This window comes from Phyllostomus hastatus, unplaced genomic scaffold (genome assembly GCF_019186645.2).
Source record: "Phyllostomus hastatus isolate PE091 unplaced genomic scaffold, TTU_PhHast_1.1 phas_contig_64, whole genome shotgun sequence".
Taxonomy (NCBI): Eukaryota; Metazoa; Chordata; class Mammalia; order Chiroptera; family Phyllostomidae; genus Phyllostomus; species Phyllostomus hastatus.
In genome coordinates, this window is record NW_025333928.1 from 8,537,353 (window position 1) to 8,552,616 (window position 15,264).

The window sequence follows — 15,264 nt, forward strand, 5'->3', positions numbered from 1 at the left end:
GGAAGCTCCCTTCCACTTCCGCCTTCCGGCCACGCCTCCCCACCCTCCCCCTTCCCCCACTCTGGGTCCTAGTGCCTGCCTCTCCCTGGCAGTGTCCGGGGCTCTGCTGGTGAGAGGAGCTGTCGCTGACGCTGCGGAGCCAACCCAAGTCCGTTCAGGTAGGAAACACCGTCAGGAAGGCGCGGGAACCCCCGGGCGCCCCCAGAACCGACGAAATCCGAGCGAACCTATTCTCCTGTGGGTGCCGAGAGCGGATGGGGTTGGCCTGGCGCGATCAGCGCGGGCGGGGCAGGAGGAGTGCGGCCCCGGGAAGGCGCGGGTGCGCTCCAGGCCCAGCGGGTCCTAGAACCCGCCGACCGTCCGCGCGGGCCGGCTGCTGCGGACACCTGGACTCTGCCGGCGCAGCTGCCCGCCTCGTGCGGTGCGGGCCCAGGGGTCCTAGAGTCCTCCATGTTGAGAGCTTTTGTCCCAGGCGCGCGGCCCGCCCAGCTAGGGACCCGGAGCCTACGGCCCCCCTCCCCGGCGGAGGTCCTAGCCACCCCTTCCGCGGTCCTAAAGAACGCCATTTTTGCAGGTCTTTGTCCAGCCGCGGCCCTCGGCCCATTCATTTATTCATTCTCTGATTCTTCGTTCACTCCTTACCACGTTTTTCCAGGGCTTATTCCAAGACGCGTCCGCTCAGAGTCTCGCTCTGCGGGGCTGTGTGGTAGGAGCGCAGATACGTCTTGGTTGCGGGGAGCGAGAAGCGCAGTGTTTTCGCGACTCTTGGGCCCTCCTCAGTGTGTGTGATAGGCCCTAACGCTCTTCAAACTCCCACACACCTGAGAGGCCCCATTTTACTGATGAGAAAATTGGGGCCTAGATCACGGTAGTGCCCTTACTTCTGCCAGTTCCTGAGAGCACTGGGAAAGCCGGTATTTGGATGCAAAAGAGTTTTCCCATTGGAGAAGGCAGGCAACTGAGACAGAGGGCAGTACATGTGGAGATGCATTTAGGTGGGGGAGTTTGAGAATTGTGGCTGAAGCTTAGGTTGCTCTAGGGCGGGGAAACTTGCTGGAGCTGAGGCTGGAAAAATAGATTAGGATTAGGTTGTGAACTGACCAGATTGGAGGTTTAGGAGATAATTAACTCTCACCTCTGCACGGTTTACAGTTCCCCATCCACCATCTCACCAAGTCTTTGAGGCCTGTGGGTGACTACTTGTTTAGACATGGGAAATTAAAGTGCAGTGGATAAATAGTGGCTCCTTTTTCACCTCATCCCTGCTTGCAGGGTTCTAGCTTACACTCTCTGGGAATTAAATCTCTCCATCCCTGGCTAAAGAGCCTGTTCAGACAGCAGGACTCCATCCCTCTTCTAAACGGTAATGAAGCAAAGACAAGCCTCCCTCACTAGAGCAATTAAGCCATTGTGGGAAATAGGGGTGATATTTGGACATTGAGAACTTGGACAGGCAGAGAAATTCAGTTACTCAATAGTTGTTGATGGACATTCTCACAAATGCTTACTGTGGGGGAGGCAGAGGTTATAGGCCTGGGTTTGAATTCCGTCTCAGAGGTCGATTCTTTCCATTTGTTTTGGGATACCAGTCACAGTTCTAGGTATAGTGGATACGAATAATAAAGGTTCCTGCTGGCTCTTCACTAGCATGGACCCTTGCACTGGAGACAGAGAATTAATAATCAAGCCATAAAATATATAAGTGCTACCAAAGCAATAATCAAGAGACAGAGAGCAGAAGTTTGGGGGGCAGCCCACCTGGCTTTGAATATGGGCTATGACCATGACTACTTCATTTCTGTGTGCCTCAGTGTCCTTGTCTGTAATATGGGGGAAATAATACCATTTAATGTAGCCTATTCAGGCTACCGTAACAGAAAAAAACACCTGCTAGGGGCTTAAACAACAGAAATTTATTTCTCACAGTGCTAGAGGCTAGGAAGTCCACAATCAAGATGCTGGCCATTTCAGTTCCTGGTGAGGACTCTTTTCCTGGCTTGTGGACAGACACCTTCTGGCTATGTCCTCACATGGCCTTTCCTCTGTGCAGATACACATTCAGTCTATAACAAACTTCTAGGCAGTTACAAAGCTTAGCTTGAGTAGTACCCATAAAATTCTTACAATGATACCTGGCCCATGGTAAGCTTGCAAGGAATGTTAGCCATATGAGCAGCATAAAGGAAACTAAAAAGAGGGGAGGCCCTGACTGATGTGGCTCAGTGGGTGGAGAATAGTCCTGCAAACCAAAAGGTCACCAGTTTGATTCCCAATCAGGGCACACACCTGGGTTGCAGGCCAGGTCCCTGGTTGGGGGCTGAGGGTGTGCAAGAGAACCAATTGATGTTTCTCTGACACACCCATGTTTCCTCCCTCTCTTTCCTGCTCTCTAAAAATAAATAAATAAATTTTAAAGAGAGGGGAGGATAGGAAGTGATTAGCAGGGGTCCAGATAGCATTAAGAAAGGTGGTCTGGAAAACCCTCTTTGAGAAAGTGACAGGGATCTGAAGTGCAAATAAAATCAAAGAGATAGCTTCACAAAGATCCTTGGTGGAACAGTGGTTCTGGCAGAGGGAACTGCGTGCAAAGGCCCTTAAGTGGGAAGGAGTTTAGCTCTTTGAGGAAAAGACAGGGAGCCTGTGTGGTTGGAGCCTAATGAGCCAGGGAAGAAGAGTGGGAGTTAAGGTAGGAGGGAGTTAGATGATTCAGGACCTTGCTGGCCATGAAAAAGATACTGGTCTGTCGTGGGAGCAGTAGAAAATCTAATGATTTGGCTAATAAGCCTTAACTAAATGAATGCCTTAACCATAGCCTTAACTCCTTGACTATGTTCTTGTGCAGGTTGTTTCCCTTATAGAGCTTAGTCTGCACAGGGTGTAGTAAAAATGCCTCTCTCCTAGAAACTTGGGAAGACCCTAAGGATGTGTCTTTTATTCCTAAGCACTGAATGTTGGTTGGAATGAGCCAGAGCATGCTCACAGTAAAGATTTCTGAGTCCTGCGCCACACTCCCTGCATGATTGTTCTCATGTGTGGGGTTCACAGGCCTGACGGAGAAACATAGGAAGTGGTGGTGGAAGGGTCCTCACTGAACTGTGAAGTGAGGAGATAATGGTGCAATTTTAGACGGGCGCCGAGCCTGTGTGGCCCTCTGCTTTTCATGGAGCTGGGTGCCTGCTGGAATCAACTCAACCCAAAAGTTGGGTACACCCAACTTTTCCCTTGGGAAGTACCTTTGGAGAGATTTACCAATCTAGCTATCTGGTTTCTAGTTCACGGATAGGAAGACTGAAGCCCAGAGCTCAAAACCCAAGGGTCCAGACCCCTGAGAGGGAAACAGACATAAAGGGTGCTGGCTCAGGTCTCAAGGTAGCTCTGCAGGGATGAGAGAAAACGAAGGTGTGACTTGAGCTCAGAGTCTGGCCACTGTGGGGCTGGCCAGGGCAGTAGATAAGTCTGGGAGGGCCCAGATCACTGAGCAAGTGCCCAGCAACTCAAGGCAAGTTAAACAGCTGCATTCAGCTCCCAACTGCAAAGTTGCTAGCTGTGTGACCATGGGCTGGTTATTAAGCACAATACCATATTGCTTTGCTGGGCCTCAGTTCCCTTATCTGTGAAAGGGAATAGTTAATAATAGCACTTTGGTATCAACACAAAATTTAAGTGAGTTAATATATGTAAAGAGCTTAGGCTGCTGCCCTGTCTGGTGTGGCACAGCGGATTGAGCGCCAGCCTGCGAACTGAATGGTCTCCTGTTTGATTCCCAGTTAGGACATGTGCCTGGGTTGTGGGCCAGGTCCCCGGTTGGGGGCATGTGAGAGGCAACTGTTTCTCACACAATGGTGTTTCTCCCTCTCTGTCTCCTTCCCTTCCCCTCTCTCTAAAAATAAATAAGTAAAATTTTTTAAAAAAAAAGAACTTAGAATACTGCCTATTATTTAGCAAGTGCTCTGTAAATATGAGTTATCATATTTTATTAAAGAGAAACTTTGCAATGATTAAAATAAAATTTTTTTTTAAAAGAGAAACTTTATCAGTCAGACTGTCCAAAGATAATCTGGAAGGGAGATAGTGAATGCCTTATTCAGAGACAGGGAGGGATCCCCTGGAAACTCTAGGGATAATTGGAGCCTTGGAGAAAGTTGGTCCTTAAGCCCTCTAACTCACTTTCCAGCCTCAGGATTTAGTGGGAAAAGTGGGCGGGGGGGCGGGGAACAAGCTGAGAGTGAAACAGAGATATGTGGCATTGTGGCCAAAAAACCAAAGGGGAGATGCAGGAAGAACTTCCTGGGGGGAGTGAGGCTCAAAAGAAGGATTGGTGGGATTTGTAACAGCCAGGAAGGACCTGGGCACTTGCATGGTATGATGGAAGGCATGGAAAGTTCTTGAGTGCCACTTGGTACTTGAAGAAGAATACGCTGGCTGCCTGTGCATGTTAGATTGTATGTGTAGGGGTGGGGGCCTGAGGCAGGTCCACCAGGCAGAAGGATACTGACACTAAAGATGAGCCTCTACCACTCGCTCAAGGGGTTGGTCCCTGGGTCATAACTTAGAAGCCATCAACCCCTGAGGTGTACAGATGGGGAAACAGACTTAGAAAGGAGCAGGAGAACTTAGGCTTCCTACCCCCCAACCTAGCTTCTGGGCACACCAGGCTTCCCTCCCTTCTCTGTAGCATATCTTCACCCCCTCCCAGACCACCCCAGCAGCTGCTGCTGAGCACTCCTTAAGTGGATGTGCCATAATCCTCTTCCCTTCATCCCCTGTGGGGGATGAGCTGGTGTTAAAACTAATACAGCTGTTAATCCTATTTCCTTCCAACCACGATCCATAAGAACAGCTGTGTGGAGGGTGTCTGGGCTCTGAACTGAGAATGAAGGGGCCTCCACCAGAGTGGGTGTCTCAGGAGGCCAGGCTAGGTCAGAATCATTGATTATGACTCAGAGGCTTCTAACTGCTAGCAGTGGTTCAAACTGCCTTGAGAGTGACTGAGCTTTCCCATTACCAGACCTATTGGGAGCAGGAGCCCACAATGATTCCAGAGTAGAGGGTAGACCAAGATTCCTGTCTGGAGTGGAGTTCCTTACAGCTGTGCAAGTCCAGAAATCTGTGTGAACAGTTGCTGCCTCTGAAAGCTAACCAAACAGGGGAAAAACAAAATAAATATGCTGGGGACCTATCACTTCCAGACAGATGATACCAATCACCATGTTTAGTCCACTGGTTCTACCGTCCTCCGGACCCACCTCTGTCTTCCCTGGGAACTTAGAGACCTTCAGGCCAGACCCACATCTGGGTACCTCTATGTCTGCAGCTTTGCATAGGACCCTGGATCCTGGCACAGGCCTTGGATGCTGAGCTGAAGAAGGAAGATGGTGAGATGGATGGAACCAGGGCCTTCTAGGAATGCCACAGGGTCTGGAAAAGTTCAGGCTGTGGAGGGAAGTGCAGGTGGACATTTTGATGACCTCAACCTCCTCCCTTAGGCCCTCTGAAGTCACCCAGTCCAACTCCTTTTATCAGAGAACAGACCAGAGAGGAAACCTGAGCAGAGTGTTAGAGCCAGGAATAAAAGGAAGGATGTGGAGGTCCTGGGTGGGGAATGCAGCGAAGTTAGGGATCCTACTGAGGCCTCACGAAGGCCTTGATGAGGGGAGAGTCCTTGGAGAATGGCAAAGGAATGTGGCTTCTGTCTAACTCTGCTTCTCTCGCAGAGGAGCTTTGTGCATCGAGACCATGGAGGTGGAGTCTGCGGAGGCCCGGTCCCCAGGTCCCGGCTACAAGCGATCCGGCCGCCGCTACAAGTGCCTGTCTTGTACCAAGACATTTCCAAATGCGCCCAGGGCAGCGCGCCACGCTGCCACACATGGGCCTGTAGACTGCACAGAGGAGGTGGCAGAGGTGAAGCTGAAGCCAGAGACAGAACCTAAAGCAGAGGATGCCAGTGGGGACAAAGTGTCAGGTGCAGCGGCTAAGCCTCGGCCTTATGCATGCCCGCTGTGCCCCAAGGCCTACAAAACAGCTCCAGAGCTGCGCAGTCATGGACGCAGCCACACAGGCGAAAAGCCCTTCCCTTGCCCCGAGTGTGGCCGCCGCTTCATGCAGCCTGTGTGTCTGCGTGTGCACCTGGCCTCACACGCTGGTGAGCTGCCCTTCCGCTGCGCGCATTGCCCCAAAGCCTATGGCGCGCTCTCCAAGCTCAAGATCCACCAGCGTGGTCACACGGGTGAGCGGCCCTATACCTGCGCAGACTGTGGCAAGAGCTTTGCTGACCCTTCTGTTTTTCGCAAGCACCGGCGCACACATGCTGGCCTGCGGCCCTATGGCTGTGAGCGCTGTGGCAAGGCCTATGCCGAGCTCAAGGACCTGCGCAACCATGAGCGGTGAGGGCGCTTGAAGGGTTAGGAAGAGCAGGTCAGTGGGGTGGAGGTGGGACAACAGTGGCTGCTCTATTACCAGGGTGGCCTGGGCTTGGGTCTTAAGGAGCGAAATGAGCCAATGGGAAGGTGAGTGGGGTGGAGCTGTGGGTAGTGGGTAGTGTGTATGTGGGGGAAGCTAGTGATCCTGGTTGGTTGGTGGCTTGATGGGGTGGGGCATACTGGTTTGGGATGGGGCCCATGTAAGTGGGGTCTGATTGGCCAGGGTTCCTGGACAGCAGGAAAGGGTCAGGGCTTAAAGTTGGGCTACTCAGAGGGTCTCTGGTGGTGCACAGGAAGTGTGAGTGGGGCCTGATTTGTTTAAGTCTTTGGAGAGCAGAAAGGGGTCTTTTCTGGAATCTAGACGCCCCTTACTCTGGGGTATAGCTCTGTGGCTCTTAAGGGTTTGGGCCAAGACCTCCAGGGTGTTAAGGTCTTCTAACTTACAGTGCAGACAGGCAGCAGGGGTCAGGTGATGGGCCTTCACCTTCATGCCGGGTTCCCCCACACTCCTACAGGTCCCACACTGGTGAGCGCCCCTTCCTCTGCTCAGAGTGCGGGAAAAGCTTCTCCCGTTCATCCTCGCTCACGTGCCACCAGAGGATCCATGCCGCACAGAAGCCCTATCGCTGCCCAGCCTGTGGCAAGGGCTTCACACAGCTCAGCTCCTACCAGAGCCATGAGCGCACTCACTCTGGTGAAAAGCCCTTTCTGTGCCCCCGCTGCGGCCGCATGTTCTCTGACCCCTCGAGCTTCCGGCGCCACCAACGGGCGCACGAGGGCGTGAAGCCTTACCGTTGTGAGAAGTGTGGCAAAGACTTCCGGCAGCCAGCGGATCTGGCCATGCACCGGAGGGTGCACACGGGCGACCGGCCGTTCAAGTGCCTGCAGTGTGACAAGACGTTCGTGGCTTCCTGGGACCTCAAACGCCACGCGTTGGTGCACTCAGGCCAGCGGCCCTTCCGTTGTGAGGAGTGTGGGCGAGCCTTCGCCGAGAGAGCCAGTCTCACTAAACACAGCCGGGTGCATTCGGGTGAGCGCCCCTTCCATTGTAACGCCTGCGGAAAATCCTTTGTGGTATCGTCAAGCCTGAGGAAGCACGAGCGGACCCACCGAAATAGCGAGGCCACAGGGGCTCCCCCACAACAGGAGCTGGTAGTGGGGCTAGCTCTACCTGTCAGCATGGCAGGCGAGGGCTCAGTGGCCCCAGCAGCAGGTGCAGGGCTAGCGGATCCTCCAGCAGGGCTGCTAGGGCTGCCCCCGGAATCGGGCGGTGTGATGGCCACCCAGTGGCAAGTGGTAGGCATGACGGTGGAGCATGTGGAGTGCCAAGATGCTGGGGTTGGGGAGGCTCCTTCTGGTCCCTTGGAGGGGACAGGCGAGGTGGGGGGTGAGGAGGTTGATGAGAAGCCACCACAGTTTGTGTGCCGGGAGTGCAAGGAGACGTTCACCACTCTGACGTTGCTGCGACGGCATGAGCGCTCACACCCAGAGCTCCGGCCCTTTCCCTGTACCCAGTGTGGCAAGAGCTTTTCAGACCGGGCTGGGCTACGCAAGCACAGCCGTACACACAGCTCTGTGCGCCCCTACACCTGCCCCCATTGTCCCAAGGCCTTCTTGAGTGCCAGTGACCTACGCAAGCACGAACGCACCCACCCTGTGCCTATCAGCACCCCCACACCCCTTGAGCCCCTTGTGGCTTTGCTAGGAATGCCTGAAGAGGGGCCAGCCTGAGGGCCATGCCCCTTTGAACTTCTAGCAGCTCAGCCCCCCATAGGGTGCCTCCCAAACCTCCCTTGGCCCCAGCTTACTCTTTAGACTCCAGATCCCTGCCCCCCCTCCCCCCACCCACCACTGGGTTGCCCATTTACCTTCCCAACAAAAAGGTCTGGAGCAGTGGGGGCTGGCACCCACTGTTGAGAGACATGGCTCTCTGAGTAACACTCATTAAAGCATTCGCTTTGACACTGGGTTGTCTTCTGTGTTGTGGCTGGGGGCAAGGGAGGGGGTGTGGGCATCAGATAAGTAAGGTTCATTGGAGACCCCCTAGATTGACAGATTAGAAACTAGAAGGGTCTTTGGGTACTTTTTTGTTCTGCTTTATTTTTTTAAATTATATTTTGTTGATTATGCTATTGGGTGCATTTTTTTCAAGCTATGTGTCCAAATGTTTTGTGATAGGGTTTCATGATCAATTAAGTAGAGGAAATTCCCTGTGCCTTTCTTGTGGATTCTTGATCAAAAGTGTATTAAATTCATTTATAAGTCCTGCAACAGACAAATCTATTTAGCTTTGTTTATCCCATACTTATTTAAGTATGGAGACTTTTTATTGAGTAGTTCTACTTCTGTCCTTTTATAGAGAATAAACTGAGACCCAAAGTTAGTATATGACCTCCAAAAAACTGGAATTATCTTCTGGAGGGCAGGCCCCTTGTAGTACAGGCTTCCCCTGCTAGGTGAGTGTTCTAGGAACCCATCTGTATCAGTGTGCCAGTTGGTGGTGTTGTGAGAGGCTGCCTTCAGCATCAGTGAAATTGTTTTTGAAGACTCCTTCAACCCCTTTGCCCATTTCATGGTAGGTGATTTGAGAGCACACCTTCCCACACACTACCCTCCCTATTCACCTCATTTCGCCCTAAGCAACTTTTTTTTGTTGTTTCCCCGGATGAAAAATGTCCTCAAAGGGAAACATTTTGCTGACATGGAAGAGGTGAAACAAAAAACAGCATGAGCACTAAAAGGCATCAAAATCAACATGTTCAAAAATGTTTTGAGCAGTGGAAAAAAGGTCTCAATATGTGTATTTCATCAAATGGAGAGCACTCTGAAGGTGACTGGAATTTAAACATGTACGAATAAATACAATTTTTTATTTAAAAAATTGGGTTTTGGGGGGGTCCCCCTTATATTTCCTGTATACTGCAGTAACAAATTAGAAGATATACTTGAAAAGGGGGTCCCATTCACAATAACAAAACCCACAAACTACAAAATGTAAACCTCACAAGAAATATGCAGAATTTACATGAAGAAAATGATCTCTCTATCCTGAAGAATATAAGACCTAGCTAAATGGAAAGACACTATTAAAAGCTGTTGATTCTCCCAGCTTCATACTTAAATTCAGTGCTACCCATAAAGGATTTTTTAACAGAACTTGAAAACCCAAAGTTCCTATACAATACATTTTTTAAAAACAGTGGGGGCAATGTACTTACATACTGGGTAATCAGACAACAAAGCACTAGAGGAAAAACAGGATATTTTGGCACAAAAATAAATTAATCAGTGGAGTCGGGGAGAGGGTTCAGAAAGAGCCCCAACCACTTGAGGGAAGTTAGTTTGTGATAAGTATGGTTATTCAAATCAGTGGGAAAAGGATGAGCTGTTAAGTAGCTTTACAGTTATATCTGTACTCTGAAAGATTACACATCTTTTTAAGTAATTTTTTAAAGACCAAAATGAAAAAATAAAAAAGGCTCACATTAGGTGTAAATTAGTATGGCCTCTTGGGAAGGTGATTTGATTATATTTATCAAGAAATGAAATGGACATACCCTTTGGCTCAGCAAATATACCTCAAAGAACCTACACCTCATTTCTTCCCACTTAAATGGTAAAATTGAAGATAATATTAATACAGCAAAATTTGTGATACTGGGAACACCCTAAATGTCAATTAGCAAAGGACTACCATTAGCCACTATAAAATACATAATGCAGCTATTTCAAAAATGAGGCATACCAATCTATTGTTAAACAATATCCAAAATATAGGTCAAGTGAAATAAAAGTCCAAAGCTGTGTGGTTAGTATGCTCCTATTTGGAACACATTATGCATACGTACTCAAGTTATTGATATTAATATAGAATATTTCTAGAAGGATACTTAAGAACTGATTCTGAACTATAAATTCCAGCCATTAGGGTTTTCCCCATTTATAAGCCAAAACAAAGCCAAAGGTCAGAATGGACCAGATCCTCTTTTCCATGCCTTTTTATTTCTAGACTTGGGGGTTACCAAGTTAGCAGATTCAGGACGTAAGTGTGTGGCCTATCTCCAGACCCATGTGCCAGTCAAGAGGGCCTTGCAGCAGCTGGCCCTACACCAGGACTGGTATACCAGGCAGCACCAGGAGCATGAGTAGTAGGAATTCCCTTGATGTCAGGGGCCTAACTCAGCATTGTCATGCCCAGGCTTTGGAACAGGCCCTCATTCCTGTTCTCCATAGCAGACAAGGGGGAGCATGCAGCAACAGCAGGCACCAGGGTGTCATGGCTACAGGATGAGGGTACCTGTTTGGCCAAGGATACTCACTACCCATCCCCGTGCCTGCAGAGCAGGACAACACTGATGTCAGGGCTCCTGCCTGTTCAGGCTAAGACCAAAGTCTGAAAGAAGGGGTCCAAGAAAGGAGCAGACCAAACTGGGGTTGCAACAGGGGGACTTTGGTTACTACTGACTTGATTTGTGACCATGAGCAAGAAATTGATACAGCCCTGGCTGGTGTAGCTCAGTGGATTGAGTGCGGGTTTTGAACCAAAGGGTTAACCAGTTCAATTCCCAGTCAGGGCACATGCCTGGGTTGCAGACCAGGTACCCAGTGGGGGCCACATGAGAGGCAACCACACACTGATATTTCTCTCCCTCTTTCTCCTTCCCTTCCCCCTCTCTAAAAATAAGTAAATAAAATCTTTAAAAAAAGAAATTGATATAAAGATTCCATATACACTAATCAACAGATATACTTGGGTATTTACAATGAAGGAAGAAGTGAGTCCTATGGATGTTCAGAAGGGATCCACAACTCCTGCTCCCTTTCTGAGCCCAGCAACACACTCATTCCTTCACCTTCTCTGACACTTCAGACAACCCTAACCCCAGAGGACTCAAACAAGTTGACTTCTTAAAAAATTAACAGCTACATTAAGACGTACTTTGTATACCATGTGCTTAATACATCTGAAGTGTACAATTCGTTGGGTTTTAGAACACTCACAGGGTTATGCAACCATCACAATCTAATTTTAGAATATTTTCATCTCCCTAAAAGAAATTCCATAGCCATTAGCTGTCAACGCCTATTGATCTTCTCCTGCCCCCAATGCCTTTTCCTCAGCCCTAGTCAACCATTAATCTTATCTGTCTCTAAGGATTTGTCTATTGTGGACATTTCATGTAGCAGTCATGCAATATCTAGTCTTTTGTTACTGGCTTCTTAATATTCTTACCATAACATTCTCAAGGTTTATTCATGTTGTAGATTGATTAGTATGTCATTCCTCTTTATTATCAAATAATATTTCATTTTATGGGTATACCACTTTTGTTTATCCATTTATTAGTGATGGGCATTTGGGTTTCCATTTTTGTCTATTGTGAATAATGCTATGAACATTCATGTACAAGTTTTTGTGTGGACATGTTTTTCAATTCTCTGTGTATATATCTAGGAGTGGAAATGCTGGGTCATAGGTAACTATTGTTTAACCATTTCAGGAACTGTCAGACTGTTTTCTGAAGTGGCTGCACCATTTTACATTCCCGCCAACAGGGTATGATTGCTTGGATTTCTCCACATCTTCACCAATGGTGTTGTTATCTGTCTTTTTTATTATAGCCATCCTAGTTGGTGTGAATTTATGGTTTTAATTTGCATTTCCCTGATGACAAGTAATATTGAACATCTTTTTGTGTGCTTATTGGCTGTTGGTATATCATCTTTGAGTAAATGTCTATTCAAGTCCTTTGCCTGTTTTTTGTGTTCTTTGACTTTTTGCTGTTGTATATTAAGAGTTTCAGATACAAGTTCCTTAGGATTTACAAGAGTTCTCTCCCATTGTCTCTTCACTTTCTTCATTGTGTCTTTTGAAGTGAAAAAAATTTAATTTTGATGATGTCCAATTATCTATTTTTTTCTTTTGTTGCTTGTGCTTTTACAGCCATATCTCAGAAATCATTTCCTAATCCGAGGTCATGAAGATGTCTTACTACGTTTTCATCTAAGAGTTTTATAAACTTGCAAGTTTAAAAATTATAAACTTTTTTGAATGAAGACACTTTTTTAAAAAGATTTTATTTATTTACTTATTTTAGAGAGAGGAGAGGGGAGGGAGAAAGAGAGGAAGAGAAACATCAATGTGTGGTTGCCTCTTGAATAACCCCTACTGGGCACCTGGCCTGCAACCCAGGCACGTGCCCTGACTGGGAATCAAACTAGCAATCCTTTGGTTCGCAGGCTGGCATTCTAATCCACTGAGCTACACCAGCCAGGCAAAAGTTATAAACTTTTAAATAAACTATAAATGGTTTATGACTAAAAACTCTTAGATTTAGGTCTTTGATCCATTTTGAATTAGTCTTTGTATGTGGTTTGTGATGGGGGGGTCCAACTTTTACATGTGGATATTCAGCTGTCCCTGAACCACTGGTTGAAAAGACTCTTCTTTCTCCATTGAATTGTCTTGACACCCATGTTGGAAATAAGCAAACTGTAAATATGAGGGTTTATTTCTGGACTCTCAATTTTATCCTCTGGATATACCTGTATATCTTTATGCCAGCACCACATTGTTTCACTTATTGCAGCTTTGTAGTAAAATTTAAAATCAGGACTTGTGAGACCTTTAATCTCATTCTTCTATTTCAAGATTATTTTTGTTTTTCTGGATCCCTGGCATTTCAATATGAATTGTAGGATTAGCTTGTCAACATTTGCAAAAAAATGAAACAGAAAAGAAAAAGAAGGTAGCTGGGATTTTTATAGGGATTGCATTGAATCTATAGATTACTTTGAGGAGCATTACTATCTTAATTATATTAAATCTTCTGACCTATGAACATGGGATGTCTTAAAATTTAATCTAGATTTTTAATTTCTCTCAACAGTGTTTTATAGTTTTCAATTCTTTTGTTAAATTTATATCTAAGTATTTTATTCTCTTTTTTTTTGCTATTTTAAATAGAATTGTTTTCTTTGTATCATTTGTGGATTGTTCATTGCTGGTGATGAGAAATACAGCAGATTTTTGTACCTTCTTGTATTCTCCAACCTTATTGAACTAGTTTATTATCTCTAATAGTTTGTGTGTGTGTATTGCTAAGGATTTTCTATATACAAGATCATGCCATTGGTAAATAGAGATAATTTGCTTCTTTTCCAGTATGGTGACTTTTATTTCCTTTTCTTTCCTATTGCCCAGGCTAGAACTTTCAGTACAATTCTAAATAGAAGGGGTGGGAGCAGACACCCTGATCTCAGGGACAAAACATCCAGTTTTTCATCATTTAAGTATGATGTTAGCTGTGAAATTTTCTTAGATGCTCTTTGATAATTAGCAAGTTAGGGATGTTCCCTTTTATTCCTAGTTTCTTAAGTTTTTAAAAAATATTATTAAGAAAGAATGTTGGGTTTTGTCAAATGTATTTTCTGTGTCTATTGAGATAATCATATTTTTGTTCTTTACTTTATTTTCTGTATTACATTAATGGATTTTGGATGTTAAACCAACATTGCATTCCTGAGATAAATCCCACTTGGTTATGCTGTGTAAACATTTTTATATATTGCTGAATTTGGTTTGCCAAGGAAAACAGAATTTTGTTGAGGATTTTTACATCTGTATTCATATGAAATAGTGCTCCGTACTTTTTCTTGTGATATCTGTGTCCAGTTTTGTTATCTGGATAATGCCTAGACAGTCTGACTTCTACCTCTCACTCTTCTTCTTCTCCAATTTCCTTTACTTCCCTGGCTGTCTATCAGGACTGTCCCAGGCAGTGGATGCATCCTAGGTATGCCAAAATCGTAGGCCCTGCTGCTGGGGCAATACCTGGCATCACACCTCAATCTATGCTGTGGACTGCAGTCGTCATCTCCTCCTCAGACAAATGGCTGGATAAATTGGAGTTCCTTGTAGGAGAATGCTATAGAACGAGGGCTGAGGTGGACGTAGGGCAAGGCAGCAGGCTTCGTAGGGGTGGCAGTCATTCTGGATTCAGCAAGAATTTTAGAGGTTCATTCTCAATTACATTCACACAGCCCACTCTCAACAGAAATCCTTACCCTTCAGCTTGCCTTCCTTTCAGTCCTTACCCCAGCTCTGACCTCATCTGTAATCTACTCCTTCCACTCAGCAGGCTCCATCCATGTTGGCCTTCTGTTTGTTTCTTCCCAGTCTTGTGACCTTTGCACTTGCTCTTCCCTGGAGCTGGAACCCAGAGCCCTAGGTTTGCTCGTGATACTCTTTCTCTTTAAGTCTCAGCTCAAATCTTACTATATGTGATTTCTACTGCTGCATGATAAATGGTCACAAACTTATCATCTGAAAAACAATACCCATTTATTATCTTATAGTTCTGTAGGTCAGAAGTCCAGGCTGATTCAGCTCGGTCCCCTTCTTAGGATCTCACAAGGCCAAAGTCAAAGTCTTGGCCAGCCTGACTTCTATTCAGGAGCCTCTGGTGTAGAATTCACTTCTAGACTCATCCAGGTTATTCCTGAATTCAGTTCCATTTGGCTATAGGACCAAAATTCCCAATTCTTTGCTGGTTCTCAGCCATAAGTTGTTCTCAGCTTCTAGATGCCATCTACATTCCTTGATGTAGGCCACTCCTCCTGGAGGCGACTCCATCTTCAAAGTCAGCAATAGCACAGCAAATCCTCCTGCTTCAAATTTCTATTTGTTCTGTCTTCCTCTAGCTAGAGAAACTTATCTACCTTTAAGATCTTCTGTTAACCCTGGTTGGTGTGGCTCAGTGGATTGAGCACTGGCCTGCAAGCCAAAGGGTTACCAGTTCAATTCCTGGTCATGGCACATGCCAGGTCCTAAGTTGGAGATATG

The 15,264-nt window shown here is 46.7% G+C and overlaps 1 protein-coding gene across 1 annotated transcript; it reads left to right on the top strand.

Annotated features, from left to right (window-relative positions):
• Positions 1-58: 58 nt before the first annotated feature.
• ZNF668 (zinc finger protein 668) lies at positions 59-12,331 on the top strand. The gene is made up of 3 exons (XM_045849247.1): positions 59-158; positions 5,715-6,383; positions 6,935-12,331. Exons 2-3 carry the CDS (start codon positions 5,737-5,739, stop codon positions 8,148-8,150), a joined length of 1,863 nt encoding a protein of 620 aa, XP_045705203.1. The 5' UTR covers positions 59-158; positions 5,715-5,736; the 3' UTR covers positions 8,151-12,331.
• The last annotated feature ends 2,933 nt before the right edge of the window (positions 12,332-15,264 follow it).